The sequence below is a fragment of the Rutilus rutilus genome (genome assembly GCF_951802725.1).
Source record: "Rutilus rutilus genome assembly, chromosome: 4".
Lineage (NCBI taxonomy): Eukaryota > Metazoa > Chordata > Actinopteri > Cypriniformes > Leuciscidae > Rutilus > Rutilus rutilus.
Window position 1 is genome coordinate 3712727 of NC_140212.1, and position 21067 is coordinate 3733793.

The 21067-nt window shown below is 38.2% G+C and overlaps 1 protein-coding gene across 8 annotated transcripts; it reads left to right on the top strand.

The window, feature by feature from the left end:
* Positions 1-225: 225 nt before the first annotated feature.
* On the top strand, positions 226-21014 carry cpsf6 (cleavage and polyadenylation specific factor 6). Of its 8 annotated transcripts, none has more exons than XM_084407324.1 (11): positions 226-355; positions 1137-1346; positions 3255-3358; positions 6295-6440; positions 6620-6790; positions 8804-9293; positions 10158-10262; positions 10826-10941; positions 11831-11984; positions 12467-12668; positions 12889-21014. In XM_084407324.1, exons 1-10 carry the CDS (start codon positions 296-298, stop codon positions 12654-12656), a joined length of 1746 nt encoding a protein of 581 aa, XP_084263450.1. In that variant the 5' UTR covers positions 226-295; the 3' UTR covers positions 12657-12668; positions 12889-21014. The 8 variants fall into 8 exon arrangements, with proteins under 8 accessions (XP_084263450.1, XP_084263449.1, XP_084263454.1 ...); XM_084407323.1 differs by having other exon boundaries at positions 19287-21014; XM_084407322.1 differs by having other exon boundaries at positions 234-355; positions 6605-6790.
* The last annotated feature ends 53 nt before the right edge of the window (positions 21015-21067 follow it).

Sequence of the window (21067 nt, forward strand, 5' to 3'; positions counted from 1 at the left end):
GACAGAGCAGAGGACCATATTAATAACATTGAAAGGGAATATAATTTGTTAATTTTGAAATGTTTATTGTTAAATTTATACACAGTTTCATACACTAAGAACCACAAATACAGATCATTTAAAGTGAATCTCAACAGCAAAAGAGCGTGAGGTTAAGAGAAAAAAAACCTCAAACTTTATTTTGAAATTGTGTATAGCTCTTCAGGCTCTTCTTTTTTTCCGCGTGCTTCTGACTTCACGAATAGGCGACGTCTCTTCTTCACGCGAGGACCGAGGAGGAGGAGGGAAACAGAAAATGGCGGACGGCGTTGACCACATCGATATTTACGCTGATGTAGAAGAGGAATTTAATCAGGTTGGTTTACTTTAAATATGCAGATTTGCTTAATAATATATATCTTACGTGTTGCACATAAAGATTAAAGAAAGCTCCATAGTAACATGCAGCTCTCTGAGGAATTACAGCGTCTGCTAACTCTTAGCAGGCAACGATAGCTATCGAGCCGCGTTTGTGTATACGCTAATATAGAGGTTAAAATGGTTATATATCTTCTTTGTTGTTGTTTACCGAAATAGTGCGTGTTCTATGTTAGTATGCATTTGGAACGCGTGTTTGTGGCGCGAAACGAACTCTGCGTCTCGTGCGTTCATTGTTTGTGGTCTCGTGCAAATACAGCAGGCCTAGCGCGAGGCATAATATCGCGTCAACTGGGCAGATTAGTAGTTATGATCAATAAATGCTACCTCAAACATGTTCACGTTGTATCTAACGCGCATAAATCAACTCAGGTGGTTGTTGCAGGTTTTATTTTCCCACGGACCGGGAATTTTAATAAAATGCAAATTGAATTTGGAAACGGGGAATCAGATTGATCACGATATTTATTTTATTTACAAGTATTTGCTTTTAAGGTTCCCTTATTGTGTGCTTTAAATAATCGTATATGCACTTACGCGTTTTTCATAAAGGGGCCGTATTTTAAACATTTTATTACTTTTATTTAAATTTCGATTCTCTTTATTGATACTACCCATAATACTGGGCATTATGCTTGATTTCTTACAATGTTGGTCAGAATTTGCTCATGGTTGAGTTTCTGTCATATTTCTGAAATGTATGCCATTCCCTTGTACAGGAATCAGATTATCCTGCCCATGAGCAGATTGACCTGTATGATGATGTCATCTCGCCATCTGCCAACAACGGGGACGCACCTGAGGACCGAGATTACCTGGATAACCTTCCTGCACCTGGAGGCAATGAGGGCTCCAAAGGAGCTCCACCTAACGTCGTCTACACCTACACTGGAAAAAGAATCGCTCTGTACATCGGCAACCTCACATGGGTTAGTCTTGTGCCTCTTCGTTTACAAAATATCTTGACACAATGATCATTGGCATCTCCACAATGTTTTGCTCACAGAATCTATACACACTACTGGTCAGAAGTTTGAAATAAGTTTTTACATGCTGTTAAAAAGTATGTTAATGCTCAACAAAGATGCATTTATTTGATCAAATATACATTAAAAACAGTAATATTGTGGAATCATTTTTTACAATTTTAAGAGAAATATTTTATTAAAGCAAATTTATTCCTGTGATCAAAGCTGAATTTTCAGCATTATTACTCCAGTCTTCAGTGTCACATGATCCTTCAGAAATTATTCTAATATGATGATTTGATGCTCAAGACATTTTCCTTATCCATGTTAAAAACAGTTGTACTACTTCATGTATTTGTGGAAACCATGAACCATGATATTCAGTCTACAAACAAACATATCTATATATATATATTAGGGGTGTAACGATTCGTTTTAACATCGATTCGATTCGATTCGCGATTCATGGTTGTCGATACGATTCAAGGACGATATTGGTTCATTTAGAACGATCCGATCCGATCCGAAACGATTCAGTGACTTGAAATCGATTCAGTAACTTTTTAGCCAAAAATTCTTGTAAGGGAATCAGGTATCAATTAATTATAGATATAAACAAACAAGTAAACAACAATTAATGTCAAATGCATTCACATTTTATTTTAATAAGTAGGACTGAACGATTATGACAAAAATGATAATTGTTGATTATTCCCTTGAAATTGTAATTGTGATTATTAATTACGATTATCACAACATAGAATGATGTTTTGAATAGTTTGGCCATGGGACCCACATTTCCGCATGGTCATCAAGCCGCGACCCGCCTTTTTAGGAATTATATAAGCCTATAATACATTTGTTTACACAAAAATTGTTGACACACAAGTTCTGTCCCCCTTTACTTAACAATTTTTTTTTAAGAATATGACAAATACTGATAGACAGTAGGCACTGCGAGGTTAAGCTATTAAATAGCAGTCCCAAACTAGTTTTTGTTAATACAATCTTGATATGAGCCACCACAGTCATATAAAAATATACAAAACCAGTAAGTGGCATTTTGTTATGGAAACAAACAACAATTAGGCTACCATGGTGATACACAATACTTAGAAGAACTGGTAAAGAAACATGGAAACTGCTCCTGATAAATAGCAACACACATGACGTACCAATAACGTAATTTATTGGTATTTTACTTTTATTTCTTAACTTACTAATTTACGACGTTGCATGCTCGTATTTCTTTTGCGCTTTAGTGAAGTGATACAGCGCGCTCCGGCGCATTTGCGCGTGCAATTGAAGAGTGCGCGCTACTGCAGTATAGCGGCTGAGAGGACAGGACAGTCCGTTTTTCTGAGGCGAGAGACTTTGCGCTGCTTGTTGTCTTTGCGCTGCTGCTGGCGCGTCACGCATGGCGACGACGACACAGATAGGCAGACTGAATCGAGTAACGTTTAACGCCTTTATCATTAAAAGTGCTAAGAAAAAACATCCATATAAAGTCTGACGTGCTTAAATCCAATGCGCTATTTCCTAGTATCGATACAATCGATTCATTACCTTTTAAAACGATATTAGATCGATATATGTCGTCCGGAAGGTCAACTTGCCGAGCACAGATCGATCCAGTTGGATCGTAGGAATATAAATCGATACATCGATGTAGTTGATGAATCGTTACACCCCTAATATATATATATATATATATATATAGATATAGATATAGATATAGATGGTTTAATCAAACTTGTACGGTCATTAACGACAAATATCATCACTTTTGCCCATTACTCTGCGTATGTGTATATGTATAATATTATTTTCCAGTGTTCAGATTGTGACGTTGTGCTTTCCTCTTTACAGTGGACCACTGATGAAGATTTGACAGATGCGATTCGCTCCATAGGCATCAATGATGTGCTGGAGATAAAGTTTTTTGAGAATAGAGCAAATGGCCAGTCAAAGGGGTAAGTCAAATCTGTTTCGTCAGCACGTCACTGCCTAGGTTAGTTCATGTACAGATCAGCCCTGTTTGGGCTTTCGACTGCATGGCTTTCTAGATAATCTGCACCGAACGTTTAACAACTCCAATTTGGTTGACCGCTATCTTTTTAAAGCATTACGGTTTGGGGTTTATTGTGTATTTTTATTTGGACATTTCAAGCATAATATATGAACTAGGGATGAGCGAGTACAGCATTATCTGTATCTGTATCTGTTAACCATATGAATTATCTGTATCTGTATCTGTACTCGGACTGGGTGGGGCCTAACCCGGAAGTGGGCGGGATTTAACCCGGAAGTGGGTTGGGTTGTCTTGAAATGGGCGGGGCTTTAACCGGTATGTTATTTTAAGCATGCAATTGATATGGGTTGATCAGAAATTGTTATATTTATTGCTGATTAGAAAACTATTTACATGACAGCATCAGCATTGAGCTTCAGATCAATGGTTTTGATCACGATAACAAACGAACTACAGAACAAGTTTTGCAACAATGAATACAACACATGCGGTTGCAATTATGAAGTAAAATGTAATGAACAAGAGTTTTCATCTCAACTAGGGCAGGGTGATATGGACCAAAAGTCATATCCCGATATATTTAGGCTGAATTTCGATATATGATATATATAGGCTATCCCGATATTTTTTTATTTTTCATGTTTTATTTTTTTCAAAATTTGTTGACACACACACTGAAGTACTGTCCCCCTTTACTTAACATAAATTGTAAGAATATGACTAATAGTAAAGACTAGTACTAATAAACATTGGTCTATGCTAAAGGTATTAAATAGCAGTCCCAAACTAGTTTTTGTTAATACAATGTTGGTATGAGCCACCACAGTCATTTAAAAATATAAAAAAATAACACAAAGAAAAATAGTGGCATTTTGGGGTTAATATTGAAACGACAGTTACCATGGTGAATACACAATACTAACAAGAACTGTTAATGAAACATGGAAACTGCTCCTGGTGAATAGAATGAGAATTATACCTGCATTACTTTTATTTCGTGTAATTTACAACGTAACGGCGTTGCATGCTCGTAGTTTATTTTGCCCTTTATATACAGTGAGGCGATACACAGCGCGCGCCGCCGCATTTGCGCGTGCAATTGAGTGTGCGCTACTACGACTACAGTATAACGGCTGACAGGACAAGAAAGTCCGTTTTTCCGAGGTGAAAGACTTTATTTCATGTTATAACATAACATGCTCTAAACACGCACGCAAAGTGGAAAAGGATGGGCGGGGGCGCGGGGAGCAGTGCAGAGAGCTCCGGGTCAGCTTGCTTGGAGCAAGGATCACAGCGCAAATTTGAACTATATTGAGATATGCGATATGGTCTAATTCCATATCGCATTTAAAAAAAAAAAAGATATATATATATTCTTTATATCGATATATCGCCCAGCCCTAATCTCAACATAACTTTCTTTTTTTTTTTTATCCGAGCACAGATATTGACTCGTATTACTCGTATAATACTCGTACTCGACAAAAGTGCTTTATCCGTACCGGATACTCGTTTCAGCCGAGTATCCGGCTCAACTCTAATATGAACAGCCTCTGTGATTTACACTGTACGTCTCCCTTAAACTGAACTTGCTATGAACTTGCAGCTGCATAATGATAGTAAGCTCTTCTTTTGACCTTCAGAATGTGGGCAACAAAGAGACAATGCACAGTGATACTGTAGGCCTCACCTTAGCTGAACTTGCACCTAGTAATCTTTTCTTTGGCCTTCAGCATGTGATAAATGTTTCAAAACAGGCTATGCCACTAGTAGGGAGTCGCTAGAGGGTTTGATAACTGGATGAGCTTGAAAGTGCCCAACTGAATGTTTTTGGACAGACTGTCTGCAGATGAAGAGGCAAACAGCTGTGTATGAGGTCACTGGTCAAAAACAGTAGAGGTCGACCGATTCATCGGTTTTGCCGATTAATCAGCACCGATAGTTGATTGGTGGAACTATCGTTATCGGCAAAAATACATACAGATAGTTTTTCCTGGTTGCGTCCGTTGCTGGAGCGGCTGAGAAGCGCGCGCTGTCATTCATTACACAGTAAGAGAGAGCTGAGAAGGGTCTGCTGGCATCATGCAGTACAAGAGCGGCCTCTAGAGGTGTAATAAAAACTATCACTGATGCCTCGTGTTGTTTATTTCGACACGTGATGCTGCGTGCTGCACTGAGAGCACACGCTGCGTGGAGAGCGCCGACATCAGATGCGCGTTTAAACACAGACAGCTAAAATGTATGTATACAGAACATTTTGTCATATCATTATAAAGTGATTAATTTGTTGACTAAATGCTGCATTAGTAGAGAAAGAACAGCACAACAGTATGTTTGTTTGCCTTCGAGGCTGAGAGGACGCTAACATTAGTAGTACCTCAAGCGGTTAAAACACTGACAAAAATAAACGTAAGTCCGACCCGAATGTTTAATGTCACAATTGTTACCATCTATTTGTATTAGTTTATATCCAGCTGGTCACTTTTATGCATTAAATATGCAGAGAAGTTGCATATTTAAAGCTAGAGACGTAAGATAGCCAACTGATATGTATGACCAAACTAACATGAATGATCAAGGTGCAATTTGTTTTTATCCAGTATCAATTTTAAAAACTATCGGTTGATTAATCGGTTATCGGCAAGTATGGCCCAACCTAGCTATCGTTATCGGTAAAATCCACTATCGGTCGACCTCTAAAAAACAGTATAAAATTGAGTTATGTGTGTAATCGTTAGTTGTTCTGCTGGCATCTCTGCTTTGTTGTCTCCATCAATAGTCTAAGCTTTGGCATCTGGAGCTCTGTGACTTGATCGATTTCCTGCAAAGACATTTATTTTCTCCGCGACCGTTTCTCATCCGCTCTGTGCTCAACAGGTTTGCGCTGGTCTGCGTGGGTTCAGATTCCTCGTCCAGGAAGCTGATGGATCTGCTGTCTAAACGGGAGCTGCACGGACAAAACCCGATCGTCACTCCTTGCAACAAACAGTCGCTCAGCCAGTTTGAGATGCAGTCACGAAAAAGTGAGACCATAATTCGCAGATGATTCAACCGTTTCCATTTACTCAGACTTATTGATTGAACATGGTTTTGTCAAATCACTGTTGTATATATGTGTCTGTGTGTATGTATGTATGTGTGTGTGTGTATGTGTGTGTGCTGCAATTAAAAATTCTATTCAAATCAGATTTTGTCCACCCAGGCACACAGTCAGGGCAGATGTCAGGAGAGGGCAAGGCTGGGCCTCCAGGAGGAGGTCGCAGTGGCTTCCCTCTCGGCAGAGGTCGAGGGCGCTTCCCCGGCCAACCTGGCCCCGGTGGAGACCGCTTCCCTGGTCCAGTTGGACCTGGTGGACCTCCGCCACACTTTCCAGGTACAAATCTCTAAATTTGGGTCCTAAAATGAGGTTTGTGAGAGAACTGCAAGTGGTTTGTAAGTTGATGAAATGCTACTCTCTCTATGTTTATCAAACATAATGACAACACGAGTTGGCTCGCTCGCTGATGTACCACTATACAGTTTATCTTTTGTGCAAAATCAAGGACAAACTTGTGTATCAGGTTTTGTTGAAACTCTAAATGTAACCTAGAAGACAAGAAAATGGTGAAATCACAAGGAGAAAAGAAGTTGGGACAGACGACCTCATAAACATTGATATTAACAGATATCTTTGCAGATGCAATCTGGGTAAAAGAATGTGCTTTTCTGAAAATAGTTAACTTCGGTTGCATGTCTCTATTACTTATCAGAGCTGTTGAAACTGGAGATTCATACCGGAGTCCATTCAGCATGCTTCTGGTTTTCAAATAAAATTAAATAATCAAGATGAAATCAACAAATGCACAATATCTTGGATGAAGATTTTAGTATACAGATGTTCACCCTAACTGTAGATTAGGGATGGGAACGACACGGGATTTGGGAAATCGACTGTCGAGGCCCATGTGTCGACTTTTTGTCGGATTGTCGGCCTTTTTTTTCTTTTTTTTTTTAAAGAGCAGCAGCAATGCGGAGGGTGGAAAATATTCTACATCAGGGTCCGAAATTAACACCCGCCAAGCGCCAAATGCGGGTAGATTTTCTGTTTGGCGAGTAAATCTCAAAAGGCTATCCGCCACACTGGCGGGTGAATGTTCATAACAAAATATGAAATTTTAAGCGCGCACGCACGAGCAGAGAGAGAGAGCGAGTCCCGGCCGCGCGCGCGCGCACTCATCATTCAGAGCGGTCAAGCTTCCCCGTACTTTTTGACAAGCGTCCTTGACAGGGCGGCCAGAGCTTCTTTGCAGCTCAAGTCGGCGGCGGTGTGTACGTACCTACAGTTAACGCTCTTTCTGTTGACGGCGCTGAGGAAAAAGCTCCCGCCACTGTAAGAAGCTGTCGCCGCCCATTTGTGTCCTCCTGCGCACCCATCAAAGCCGTGCAGAACGTCTTCAGCACTCGCGGATCGTGCATATTTCCGCTGCTGCTTCTGTTTACACACCATGGTCGTTCTTTTCTCGAGTTTTCTCATAGCGTTTGCAACGCAATACTCGTTCCCTTATCTCTCAGGGAACCGAGGTTAAAGTAACCGAGGAAATGTAATAAATTAAAAGCCAAAAAAAAAAAAAAATTTGCAATTTGGAAATCCCACAAGCCCCGCCCCCTCGACATGTCGACACTCTATTTTTTTTGTCGAGTGGAGCATGTGTCGAATGTCGGTCGTTTTGTCGAGAAAAAGTCCCATCCCTACTGTAGATGGAGATGGAAATAAACCAAGTTCTCCTCAAATTCCAAGTAATTTCCTAAATTGGATCTAGTGTTAATGGAAACTACCTAAATGCACACGCTTTATTCGCATTGTGTTTTTACTTGATGGAGAAAACTGGAATTTAAAAATGATCTGATCCACCGCTTACTGGCTGATTTCAGGAAAGCACCATGGCATCTCAGTGCAGCGATTTGGTTGGCTATCTAGGATGTCAGTAATTTATCTGTCGTAAGGTCAATCATAAAAAGAACCAACAGTCAAAATAAAGCACTTGCTAAAAATGTTTAATAGAAAATTAAATAATTTAAAAATAAAATTTAAAAAGCACTTACTATATAGGAATTTTGCTGCATGTCATTTGACCGATGTCCGAGAACCGTGACCATGCAAATGTGGTGTTGAATCATAAAAATATTAACTTTATTAAAATCTCAGGCAGAATATATTTTAGACGGTTACCTCTGATAACAGATCACTCTAAATTGTAATGTGGACTCATGCATTTTCTGTAAAGCTGCTTTGAAATGATGTGTATTGTGAAAAGCGCTATACAAAGGGGTTTCCCTGCCCCACACTCCTTATGCAGTCTTTCATCAAAATGCAAGTTGTTAATGATCATTTTCCCCTTTTTTACAGGTATGCAAGGACCACCGCGTCCTCCCTCTGGCCCACCTGGGCCCCCGGGACCCCCAGGCCCCCCTCCACCAGGACAAGGTCTACCGCCACCCCTCGGTGGACCTCCTCACAGAGGAGACCGCCCTCCACCTCCTGTCATTTTTCCTGGTCAGTTTGGTCAACCTCCAATGGGTCCGATGCCTCCTGGCCCGCCTCCACCAGGATACGGGCCTCCCCCAGGCCCCCCACCACCTCAACAAGGTCCGCCCCCTCCCGGCCCCTTCCCACCCCGTCCACCTGGGCCCTTAGGACCCCCGCTTGGCCTTGCACCTCCACCTCACATGCAGGGACCCCCACCTGGAGGTCCACCACCAGCTCCTCACGTCAACCCAGCCTTTTTCCCTCCACCTGGAAACAACAACATGCCACCGTCCGACGGCAGGGGTCCTCCACCCGGCGACCCCTACGGCCGCCCTCCTCCTTATGACCGAGACTACGGCCCGGGTGGCAGGTAATAAACGCCTCACCTTCACTGTACTGTAATGAGATCTGGGGTCTTATTGGTGGAAACTGAATTGTCTCATTTGTTGTTGACTATATACTAGGGCTGCACAATTTAATTTAATTATTATTTATCTGTATATAAAAAAATGCTATATCTATTAAAAACATTTGCAATAGTGATTTAAAATTAGGCAGTTTTTTTATTGTTGCTGTTGTTGTTGTTGTTGTTGTTGTTGTTTTGTTAAGCTGCGGGTTTGTTGTGCTTGTTTGTAGGGCTGCACAATTTTGGCCTGTAATTGAGATTATCGTTATAACTATAACAATAATAAGAATACTTCTATATGATGACTATTTTAATATTTAGTAAGTAATTAAATATTACATTTAAAATGTTATTGAAATTACATTGTAATATTAAAAAATGTGGTTACACTTTTTTTTAGTGTCCTTTTTTACATTATATGTACTTACCATAGTAACAACAGTAAATCCTCAATCCTCAACCCTCAACCAAACCCTAATCCTACCCTAGCCTATAGCAAGTACATGTTAATTAAAATTACTCAGTACATAAGTATATAATTGCACCTTAAAATAGTGTAACCAACATTTTTTTTAATGCACAACTGTAAAAATTACAATTCAAATATTTATTGTGTGCAAAGCTGCTAGTGTAAAAACACTGCCAAGTTAAATCGCACTAAGCGATATATTGCAAAATGGGTTTTATTCCAGTTAATCGTGCAGCCCTACTGCATACTACCTACTGCATACTCCAGAATTGGGCAATGTTGGTAAAAAAAAAAAGAAGAGAAAAATGAAATGTGTAGCCTCAAACTGACCCTGAATCTCCTCTCTGGCCTTTCTTCAGTAACTTCAGACCCCCTGTAGTATGTGGCTTTGAGCCCTGGATAAACGAGGGGTTGGTTGATGTGAAAAACTCTGGCCAGCACTTGCACAATACAAGTGATCAAGGGTTAGTGATGTAACCGTCCGCTGAGACCAGGATCCCGAAATGGGACCTTCGTTTCAGGCTTGAGTGTTGAGTGTGCAGCATTTCTGCAGTGATTTTTCAACTAGTGATGCACCGAAACACAGAAAACGAAATCCAAATATAAAGTTACAGTAATTTTTAACTTAATGCTGTTCAGGGTCTCGTGTTTTCAGGTGATAAATGAGTCCTAGTAGAAGTTTTTTTGGCAACATTTTAAGTATTGCTAAACATAAACACTTGGTAAAATGCATCCTCACAGTTTATCCACATTGTGTGCACAAAATAGATGCTCAAAACAATTTTCAATCAATTATTTTGGCCCGCCGAAACCAAAAATATATTTTTTTCTTACTGTTTCAGCTGAATATATTTGGTTGCCGAAATTTTGGTGCATCGCTAATTTTAACGTGATGCAATGCAATATGATTCAGCCTTAACAGCACTGCTGCACTGTGTGTGAATTTGGCCCTCGGTGCATTTTTTTATTTATTCTGACTTATGCTTTTAGTTTGCGTATCTTAATGCAACTGCTTTTTCTCTTGTAGGGACATGGATGCGTCTCGCACTCCTCTGAGCGAAGCAGAGTTCGAGGAGATCATGAATCGTAACCGAGCAATCTCCAGTAGTGCTATCTCAAGGGCTGTGTCGGATGCGAGCGCAGGTGCGAACGTGGTTTAGTTTGTATGGTGGTAGTTAAATTTTAACTTTAGTAACTTTTTTTGCAGCTGATAAGTTATATAAAATAAATCTTAGTATTAGTGGGGGTTTTTTGTTGCAATTTCAAAGCCACACATGATAATAAGTTGTTTACTAGGTGCCGCTTGTCATTTCAAGATTCACACGTGGTAATTTATTGAAAGGTTAAAAAACCTTCCTTGTCATCATGCCTTTTCCAATAACTGTTAAACAAACAGGACTGCACTGAATGTTAATATTCAACGTTTTTATTTAGGAATATGGCTGATGTATTTAATGCTTCACCTGAATGTATTTTTAAATTGTCTAGTTTAAATCTTCAAATCCCCCTGTAGTCAATAATTGTATCCCTTAAAACTCCTCTTTGATCACCAAAATGACATAATTAAACTTTTTTCCTTAATTTCTTCATGCCTTAAAATAGCTTGAATGTAACTCTTCACCCTTGCCTCATTTAGTATATGCGGTTCTATGATTATGCAAATTAGCCCCGCCTCCACTCACTCACTCAGCTCAGAGAGCCACTCGTTGACGATCACACGTTGATCTGATTGGTTACAAATTTGTGACGTCAGAAACACCAGCGATTTCAAACCGTGTTTTTGAGACTGTCTTTGGTTCACCGCAGTTTTAAGGAGAAAATACTCAGCAATGGTGTCGACTAATGCATTTGCACATGGTTTTTCTTAAAGCATGTTAATAACACCACATAGACGCATAAATTACCATTAGTAGCTTGATTTTTCACCACAGGGGGACTTTAAATGTTTGTTAATTGTGTGACTTTAGTTATTCACTTTGTTCTCAACATTAACATGACATTAAAAAAAAAACTAAATGTAATAATTTTGCAGCTGATTACGGCAGTGCGATAGAGACTCTGGTGACGGCCATCTCTCTAATCAAGCAGTCGAAGGTCTCCGCTGATGACCGCTGTAAGGTTCTCATCAGCTCACTGCAGGATTGCTTACATGGAATTGAATCCAAATCCTATGGATCTGTGTCGAGGTAAATATCTTGTGGATCTGCATGGGGTTTTTGTTGTGGAGGATGATTCATTTCATTGCATGATCTTTCGTCTAAGTGAAATGTGTTTTAAGACCACTTTTTGCTGATGTAACCAGCGCCACAAGGGCAGGTAAAAATCAGGGATGGGAACCAAATAAGGATTGAATGAGCATTCTCAGTTCAATTTTGAAAGTTGCGCAGCCCTAGTAAAATCAACCAATAATATCAGAGCCTAACATGTTCTTTTTTCATGATCTTATCAAATACAGTCTTGCCCTGTTTTTGTCTGTTGAATTAAAATTACTTCATGCATTTTCAGTTTGCCTCAATGCATCAAATTAGTGCATGAATTGTTTCCATTTGCATCAATGCATTAATTCAGTGCATGGATTTTAAATTTGCATGCATGAAATAATTGAATGCATTGCAGCAAAATAATTTCATGTGGTTTCATATTCTCTTTAATGCTTTTCACCCTTTAGCAGACGGGAAAGGTCCAGGGAGAGGGACCACAGTCGCTCTCGTGAAAAGAACCGCCGGCACAAGTCTCGCAGCCGAGACCGGCACGAGGACTATTACCGGGAGCGTAGCCGAGAGAGAGACCGCCATCGCGAGCGAGACCGCGACCGCGAGAGAGACCGAGAACGTGAAAGGGAATATCGCCACCGTTAGTTGGAGAGGAAGGTGTGTATCCTGTTTGTTTCTCTTGTCTGTCTGTCTTTCTCCTCTCTTCCTTCAGGATTCAGATGTACTTTGCATCTTATCCTGCAGAGTCTGGGATATCACAGGTAGGTGATCGGAAAAGGTGAGCCTTTGATCCTACAATGTGTGACAAAGTACTGTAATTTTCCCTACGGCTAATCTATTTTATTTTTTTTTTCTCTCTTTTATTTTATGGATGTAGCATGATCTGAGTACTCTGATCCTTTAAATATGTGTACCGGTCATGAAGCCATTTATTGTACAATATCAGCTCCAGAAACTATAAACTGTCCGGCACTGTTATAGAAAAAAAGCAATTGTGTTGTGCACAATCCAGTTTGTCTTTTGGAGGGATTTTATGTGTATTTAAATGTTTTTAAAGAAAACAAAACCAAATGCCTTTCATAAATATTGCACTTTAGTATCTGTCCATTTTAGCTTGAGATTTGCTGCAAGTTTAAAGACTATGCCAATTTTGTCAAGGTCAAACAGAAAGCATACTTTGCCTAATTGACTAATTGTTTGACACACAAATTCAGGATGTATTGCATGTCTTTAGGGTTGCAATTCTGAAATATAAATTCCACCTGTGATCATAAATGTGAAGAGAAATTTGGTTGTAGTTGGATGAGAGAAAATGAATGTTTGTATTTCACATTGAAACATTTACTGATTTCAGTGAATGAGCAAAATCATGTTTCTCAGGTTGTGCATTGACATTCCTGTAGGCAGATTTGATATTGACATAATGGTTTTCCTAGTGTTTAGTTCCACATTGAACTGAATGTTGTGAAAAACAAATGAATGGAGTCAAATTGATCTGCTTTGGCATTTAAAAATACGTTTGCTGTAGTCTTATGCCAGGTTGAGCTGTGCATGGTGTTGGCCATATCACATTTTTTCATGTTGTGCCTTATGAATGACGTATTTAGTCTTGAACATCTGTACAGTATAATTTCAGAAAAGCATTCTGAATGTCTTCTGTCAGAGCAAGTTAAATGTCTTTTACTGTGAAGGGTATTTCAGACGTCACTGTGCGTCCTAGTGTTCCTGCAAGGTTTAAAGTCATATTTGCAGGGTTTTAGTAGTAAAGTTATTCCATCTTAAAAGTTAATTTATCTGAATTTGACATTTTCTCAGCTGACATCAATTCGTTATTCATTTATTTTCCATGTTTGTTAATGTTACACCTCAGATAATTCAGATGTAGCAGTTCTTCACCATTTACACTTAACTCACTCATTTGTTTTAACTGTAAAATAAAACGACAGATCTGCAATGTCAGAATGCAAATAATACAAAGTTATGCCTTACATATTAATATATATCCCTTATAGTGCTTTTATGAATGGAGAAGAACTGCTATAGCTTTTCCAAAGTGAACATTTTAACGTTTTTATTTGTTTTATTTTTGTTCTATCGGTAAACATACTCATGTTTGTAATGATTTACGATTGCTTTTTTATTTAATATGCAACCAGTATTTAATAAATATTTTCACAGTCAGTATTTAAATTTATGTAGCATGTCCTCAGTTCAAACCCTGTTGGTCTTAGTTACATTTCTGACTTGAGACACATTACTGTCACTGTCTCACTGGTGGCCTGTTGCTTCATAGCACTGTGTGACTGTTTCCTACAGGCTACATTTTGTACTGTATGTAAATGCTGAGGACACCATAATATCATGTGTGATCCATTGTGAGTGACCTCACATACATTTGATTTTAGATGCATAGACGTTATCATAACTGTCCATAGACAAAATTATGGAACTAAAACTCATTTTTAGCAAATAGATTGCAGTCATTGTAAATGCATAAACTTAAGCACAATTACTTTGTCCATTTTGTTTCATGTAATTCTGGCAAGAAAAACTTGAACCAAATTGTTGTTCTGGCCTCCTAGCCAAAAAAAAAATCTGAAATTGCCAATTAATCGGGTGTTTTTTTTTTGTTTTGTTTTTTTTCTCTGTATTATCAACTGTTAACTTTAATGTACAATCTATAATTGCAGCAACACTAATCAGGGAAAGACTATTGGGTACCAAAGCCATTAGCTGCAGAATTTACCTTGCACTTTTAATACATGCTGTTTCTCTTATGCCGGGTTCAGACTACATAATATCAGCCCGATTTTGGCTCGATCCGTTTGACGTGGTGGTTCTTAAACGGCAATGGCCATCGAGACGTGACGTCTTGTATAGCGTCATCGTAGACAACAACCGACATCGTGTCCAAAAGACTAGGGCTACCAGGATGGATGATGCCTAGCGAATAATAGCAGAGGCACTTTAATGCTGGAATTAGCATTAAAGGCACAATATGTAACTTTTTTTGCTTTAAAAATAGCAAAAATCACTGTTATATATATTTTTTTAGTTGTGTACTTACATTATCCCGACTGTTTCCAACAACTTTCAAACCAGGAGAAATTTGTAATTTAATTCGAAGACACGTCCCGTTTCTTTATTTCCGTTTTGTTGCCGTCAATGGCGTCATATCCGCGTTGTCCCTGGTTTCCGCTCGTGCTGCCATAGCAACCAGAGCTATGAACCAGAGCCCTCTGATAGTAACCGCGACAGACGTGGACAACTGTGTAGTTCGCAATGTCTATTTGCACGCTGTTGTTGTTTCGTTCAAACTTTATGGACCATGGCAAGCAGACTTTGGATAAAAAAGGAGAACTAAAACGAGAATCAATATCAGCGCGGTGTTTTCGAGATGCCAAGAGCTCCCATAGACAGTATATAAACGAGAGCTCCACGTCCGAGACTTCGACCGCTCCTACATGTACTTTATTAAACAGGTGAGCACATTTACATAAAACTAATCAATGTTATATAGTTCAACAATGATAAAATGTTAGAATATGATCTGTATGTTATTCTAATGTTGATCTAGCTTACTGCTAGTCTCATACAGACAAACTAACACAATTTTCAACACATTCAAATGCAGTTTAGTGTGCTCGTGTAATGTTAGACCAAGTGAAACAGCGCTGCGTTACCTCACAAGTTTAATTTGTCTAATAAACTGACCTGTGAGTTGTAATTCTGCACTTGCGTGTAACGTTAGTTCGGTAGAATGAAATGTCCATATTCCTTTTATATCCGCAGGACTCGCGTCGCGTGTGGAGCTGATAGCTGTCTCTTAGCAATCCCGAACTGCTTCATATCACAGTCATGATAAAAACATCGATGTATTCACTCATCCATAAACATTATTAGATCGGTCGGCTTGACGTTGACGACAAGATCCATAATTCTTAGCAAATGTTGCGTCATCAAACTACGCCTTTGTTATTGTAAGAGGTTAGCGACCCCTAGCGGTGAAAAAAATTACATACTGTACGTTTAAAGGGATAGTTCGCCCCAAAATAAATATTCTGTCATTTACTCGCCTTCCTGTTGTTCCAAACCTGTATGAGTTTCTTTTTTCTGTTGAACACACAAGATATTGTGATATTTTTTTGACACAATATTTTGGTAACCAGACAGTTGATGGCAGCCATTGACTTCCATAGTATTTTTTTTTTTTCCTGTCATCAAAGTAAATGGCTTCCTTCAACTGTCTGATTACCAACATTCTTCAAAATATCTTTTGTATTCAACCGAAGAAAGAAACTCATACAGGTCTGGAACAACATGAAGGCGAGTAAATGCCAGAATATTTGTTTTTGGGTGAACCATCCCTTTAAGATAAACATGCCGCTTCACCAATGTTTACGCTCCATTTGATAGCTCCGCCTTCTGAATGACATCATGTACATCGTTAAATGTGGCAAGCGATGATTGGTTGTGAGACATGTCTGACATGTTTCTTGTCCACGACAGAAGAATTAAGGAGTTAAAATCACAATCTGACACAGTGACTATCATAACAGACAGAAATATTGCGTAGTCCGAACCCGACATTAAAGACAGCATTTTAGATCAGGTCAGATTGAGTAAAGAGTAAAGCATTTGCTCCGTGCGTACAGCCCTGTTACATGGGGTTCATTGGGATATTTGGATGTAGTGTCCATATGTACGGGGTTAATCTGCGGAAATGCCTGTTTTCCAAGGTTGTTTGTGTAGGTTTTTCTCAAGTAATGGTCCTGACATATTGAACGGTTTAATCCCCACCCCCTTTTCCTCTGTTCAGTATTGTGCTTTATAAGATTCTGTCACAGGATTGGACAAACTTATGTTTTTGTGGTAGTTACAGGTTGTACTAATAATTGTCATTCCAAACCAACTAAACTGTGATATCCTTAATTCAGTGTGAGAGGTTTCATGTGTTAATGTCTAAAGTAAAAATTAATATTTTTGACATTTCTGTAGTAAATTGGGCTGAGACCTATGAATTATGGCTATAGTAAGACACAGGCTAATGTTTTAATAAGAAATCACATCTTCAGTGCGTTTTATTTCATGTCCATTTCTCTTGTGACTAACAGATGCTCAAAAGAATAATTCGTTTCTGAATTATTTGTCCAACCCTGTGTACTGTAAACTCCAGTGTCCACCGAATCACTAGAATCAAGCTTGTCATTCATTTGCTGTTTTGTTTTTTTGATCAACTCCTAGAAACTTAGCTTCTAGGTCACATTATGCATAAACTCAATGGTAGAAAACTGTAAACGATCATTGCATCTTAAAAATAAAATGCTTTTTGCATCGAGGGTAATCACAATTGAAATGTGGATTTGATGCTTATTCTCAGAGGTGCAGTGGACACTGTATATTTTATTATGTGCTTCACAAAAAGTTGTTCTCTATGGGGGATATAATAAGATTTTTCCTGTTGTAGCAAAAATACAGAACTCATTTAATTTAGTTTATTTGTAATTGATTAGTTAACTGCTCTAAAGAAACTTAAATGATTGAATGACTAAAAAAAAAATCAGTAAAAGGCAAAATAAAATGTAGTACCTTGTGTGTAGATGAGTCGTTAAGTCATCATTACCCATGATTGAAGGATTGTTTTGGCGACATTAAATTTGAATGTTCTGTTCCTTTTTAGATGTGACAATATTCAATTAGAAATAGATATGAAGTGTAAAAAATTAGCACTAATGACCTGGATCACTTCTGCTTATAGATTTATAATTTACCTGTGAACTTGATTTTGTGCAACAAGCCAAAAAAAACCAAAAAAACAATTACTATGAGTTAACCTTGTTTAAAGCCATAAGAGGTCATACATGTTTTACACCCTGTGAGACAAACCAATCAGCCAATATAAAGTCAAATCAGTATCATAATGCAGGAATTATGCAATGCATATTGTCTAACTTCTAGCTTATGCAATTCAACTGAATAAAGTGAATGCATGTTCTTTTGTTTTTTAATTGTCCTTTTATCCTCATCTTATCTTGTTTAATCTTCATTAAAGGAGCTAAAATGTGCCCTAAAAATACAACAATACAGATGTCGACAATACAGATGCTGATTTGTATGAATTTGTGTTTGATTGATTTGTCTCAGTGGGACTAAAAGCCATATATTTTCATGTGACTTTAATACATATTTTGACAACTGGTTAACTCTTATGAATTACAGTTTTGATGTGAGTTATTGTGCGTCTGGATACTTAATAAGGTTTATATTTTTCATGAAAGAATGATAGTTGACTAAGTAATCAGAGTGAAAGTGAAGTATTTGCTCAGTTGTCGTGTTGAGTACATGTTTCATAGTTGTGCATGCCAATGTCTATGCTTTTGTGTCATCTTTTCACACTGTACTGATGCACTGATTCCAGGGGCTTGTCTTAAATAGTGTTGTATGTTTTTTAGCATTTTCCAGTTATCACTGACTACATTTACATGTGCACCAGTAATGTGATATTTTCCAATAATCAGAGTCTTAATTGCAGCAAGATGTTTACATATTAATGCTATATTCACTTACCCACAAATAATAAACTCACATAAAGTAGGCTTGTTACTGGCCAAGCTCTTCCAGCGCGATTTGTTCGCCAGTTCAGTTCGGCCTCCTTTTTCTTTTTTTTTTTTTTTTTTTGGATGATGCGCCTCAAACGCCTTCATTTCAATGTTTTTGACTATCAATATACTGCATTATAGGGATGCCCCCTAATAGTCGACATTTTATGTAATTATATAATTAACATTTTAGTCACTTTAAGTTTCTTCAGGACCAGCACATGCACACTCTGATCAGACTGGAATAGATGCGATTTAAAGTATTTACATGTCTGTTTATTGCCATTTTTAAAATCAATATCCACCACATTTTGCTGTGATTATTAGCTTAAATTGCCTACATTTTAATCGCGATATTGCCTAAATCTCATTGTGTTCACATGTGAACGTAGTCACTGTTCTCCCTGACTGCAGTTAATATACATTTGTACCTAATTCTGTGCTGATGTGAAACTAAATTATTACATTTAAGTATTACCCTATATTGCTATAATCAGTATGAAGCAAATTGCCCCTTAGGCCGATGCTGTTATAAAATTGATTTTAATGTTTGCATGCCTGTGTATGTCTGGGACGGTCTGAGCGTGTGTAGATGTAGAGGGGGAAAAACATCTGTGTGTGTTTCTGGGTTCTGTGCCCCAAAACAAACTGCCACCTTCGTTTTGACACCTTTCAGCTGAACGCAAGAGGAGGAGGAGAGACGTCAGGAGCAACGTGGATTCATCCGACAGCATCCCGCATCGCAGAGCGCTGGACTCCGGACACGAGGAGAGTTCTGTCAAATATTATACACTCACTCTTAATTCCCAACAGCTCTTTTATTTTTTACTTTTATTTGGAAGTAGCTGTGTGCTAAAGTCAGTTCAGCTTTTGACGAATTATTTGCCTGCTCATTCGAGAAACACAGAACAACTTTCCGACTGCTATAATGTTGTAAATTGTCAGTTAGCTAGATTTGTTTTTATAGGAACTTTTTTTTTCATGTTTCTCCGCCCCCTTTCCCCTCGTCCATATAATGTTTGTAAGTGTCTTTTGCCTTGATTATTAAATAGAATCTGTGTTGTAATAAAGTGTGTACTGGGGTTGTTGCTTGTTCATAATTTAGGTTTATACTTGCCATTTGGGTCAATCTCCATTTTTAGCCAATTGTTTCTTTCCATAAACTTTCTAATAATGCTGTGCCATTGTGCCTTTTTCCAGTTTTTACCCAATTTCGAGAGTTTCCATGCAGTGGTCTCAGTGTTTAAAGAGGTGGAGTTTTGGGTAGATTTATCATTCATGTTCATATTCCAAATTATTTGCCAATTCATGTAGGGTTTTATCTTTCCATGAGACTTTTCAGTGGTTTTCTTGATTGTAATTGGAATTACACAATTCAAATATGTGAAATGCTCCTCTAATTTTTGTAGTCAATTTATTTTTTAGAACAAAAATCATCATTTGAGTCGTAAATATTAATACAAAAAATACTCAGCATTTGTAATGTATCTGACACGTGTACATTTCTTTATGCATATATCTTATGTTCATGTGTGTGTATATACAGGCCATATTGTAATTTGTCCTTTTATTACTGTTGATTCTGCTAATTTAAAATTTCAACGAAATTTATGCAAATTGACTAATGCGTTGTATGGATTTATCTTAATTTCTCAACTTGTCTGTCCCTTGTAAAAAGGTTAGTTTTTAGATCAATTGTCTCACTTCACTTACGGCAATGTTTGCCAGTGATGTAATGAGCGGTGTCGGCAACTAGTCTTGTCAAGTGACCATCACTGCTTACTGTAAATATGCAAGTACTTTATTTTGAAACTTTGAATGCATAAATAGATTTGAGAGATGCACTTGGACTATGAGGTGTTTGTCACACTGACCGCTGTGTGTGCATTGGTCAGGTTTCATCTTTTGAACAACAGAATATAAGAGTCATGTGAACACAATTACTCCCTTGTGGCCTGTGTTTTTAATGGTTTTTCCAGTGCAACTAGAGTACGTTCAATGCTAGTTTCTAGTGGTTTTTTGCAACTGAATACTCTGGTGGTGAAGTGGATGAACGACTACATTGTGGGTTCCTGTTCCCTGGACTGAATCATCTGGACTGAGAGGTAAGTCAATTTTGCCTTGTATATATCTTATTGAAGTTGATACGGCTGTGTTTTTGTTGACCCAAGCATTACAGCTCTTTGAATGGACATTTTGTTGTAATATTGCCAGTTATGCAGTTATACATTGCAGTTATGCTTAACTATTAAGGACCTTCTGTTGAATGGCCTTCTCTCTGATGCATTTTCATTGTTCATAGACATTTGAGGTGGTTCAGTCCACAAATTATTAAATTCGTGATTAATGTGGGCTACCTGATTTTAAAAATATTTTTGCCAATCAATAAATTTTTCCCACACTAGATTTGTCTTATTTTCTTGTCTTGTATGTGTTTTCTGTTTCTAGTGCTTTGGG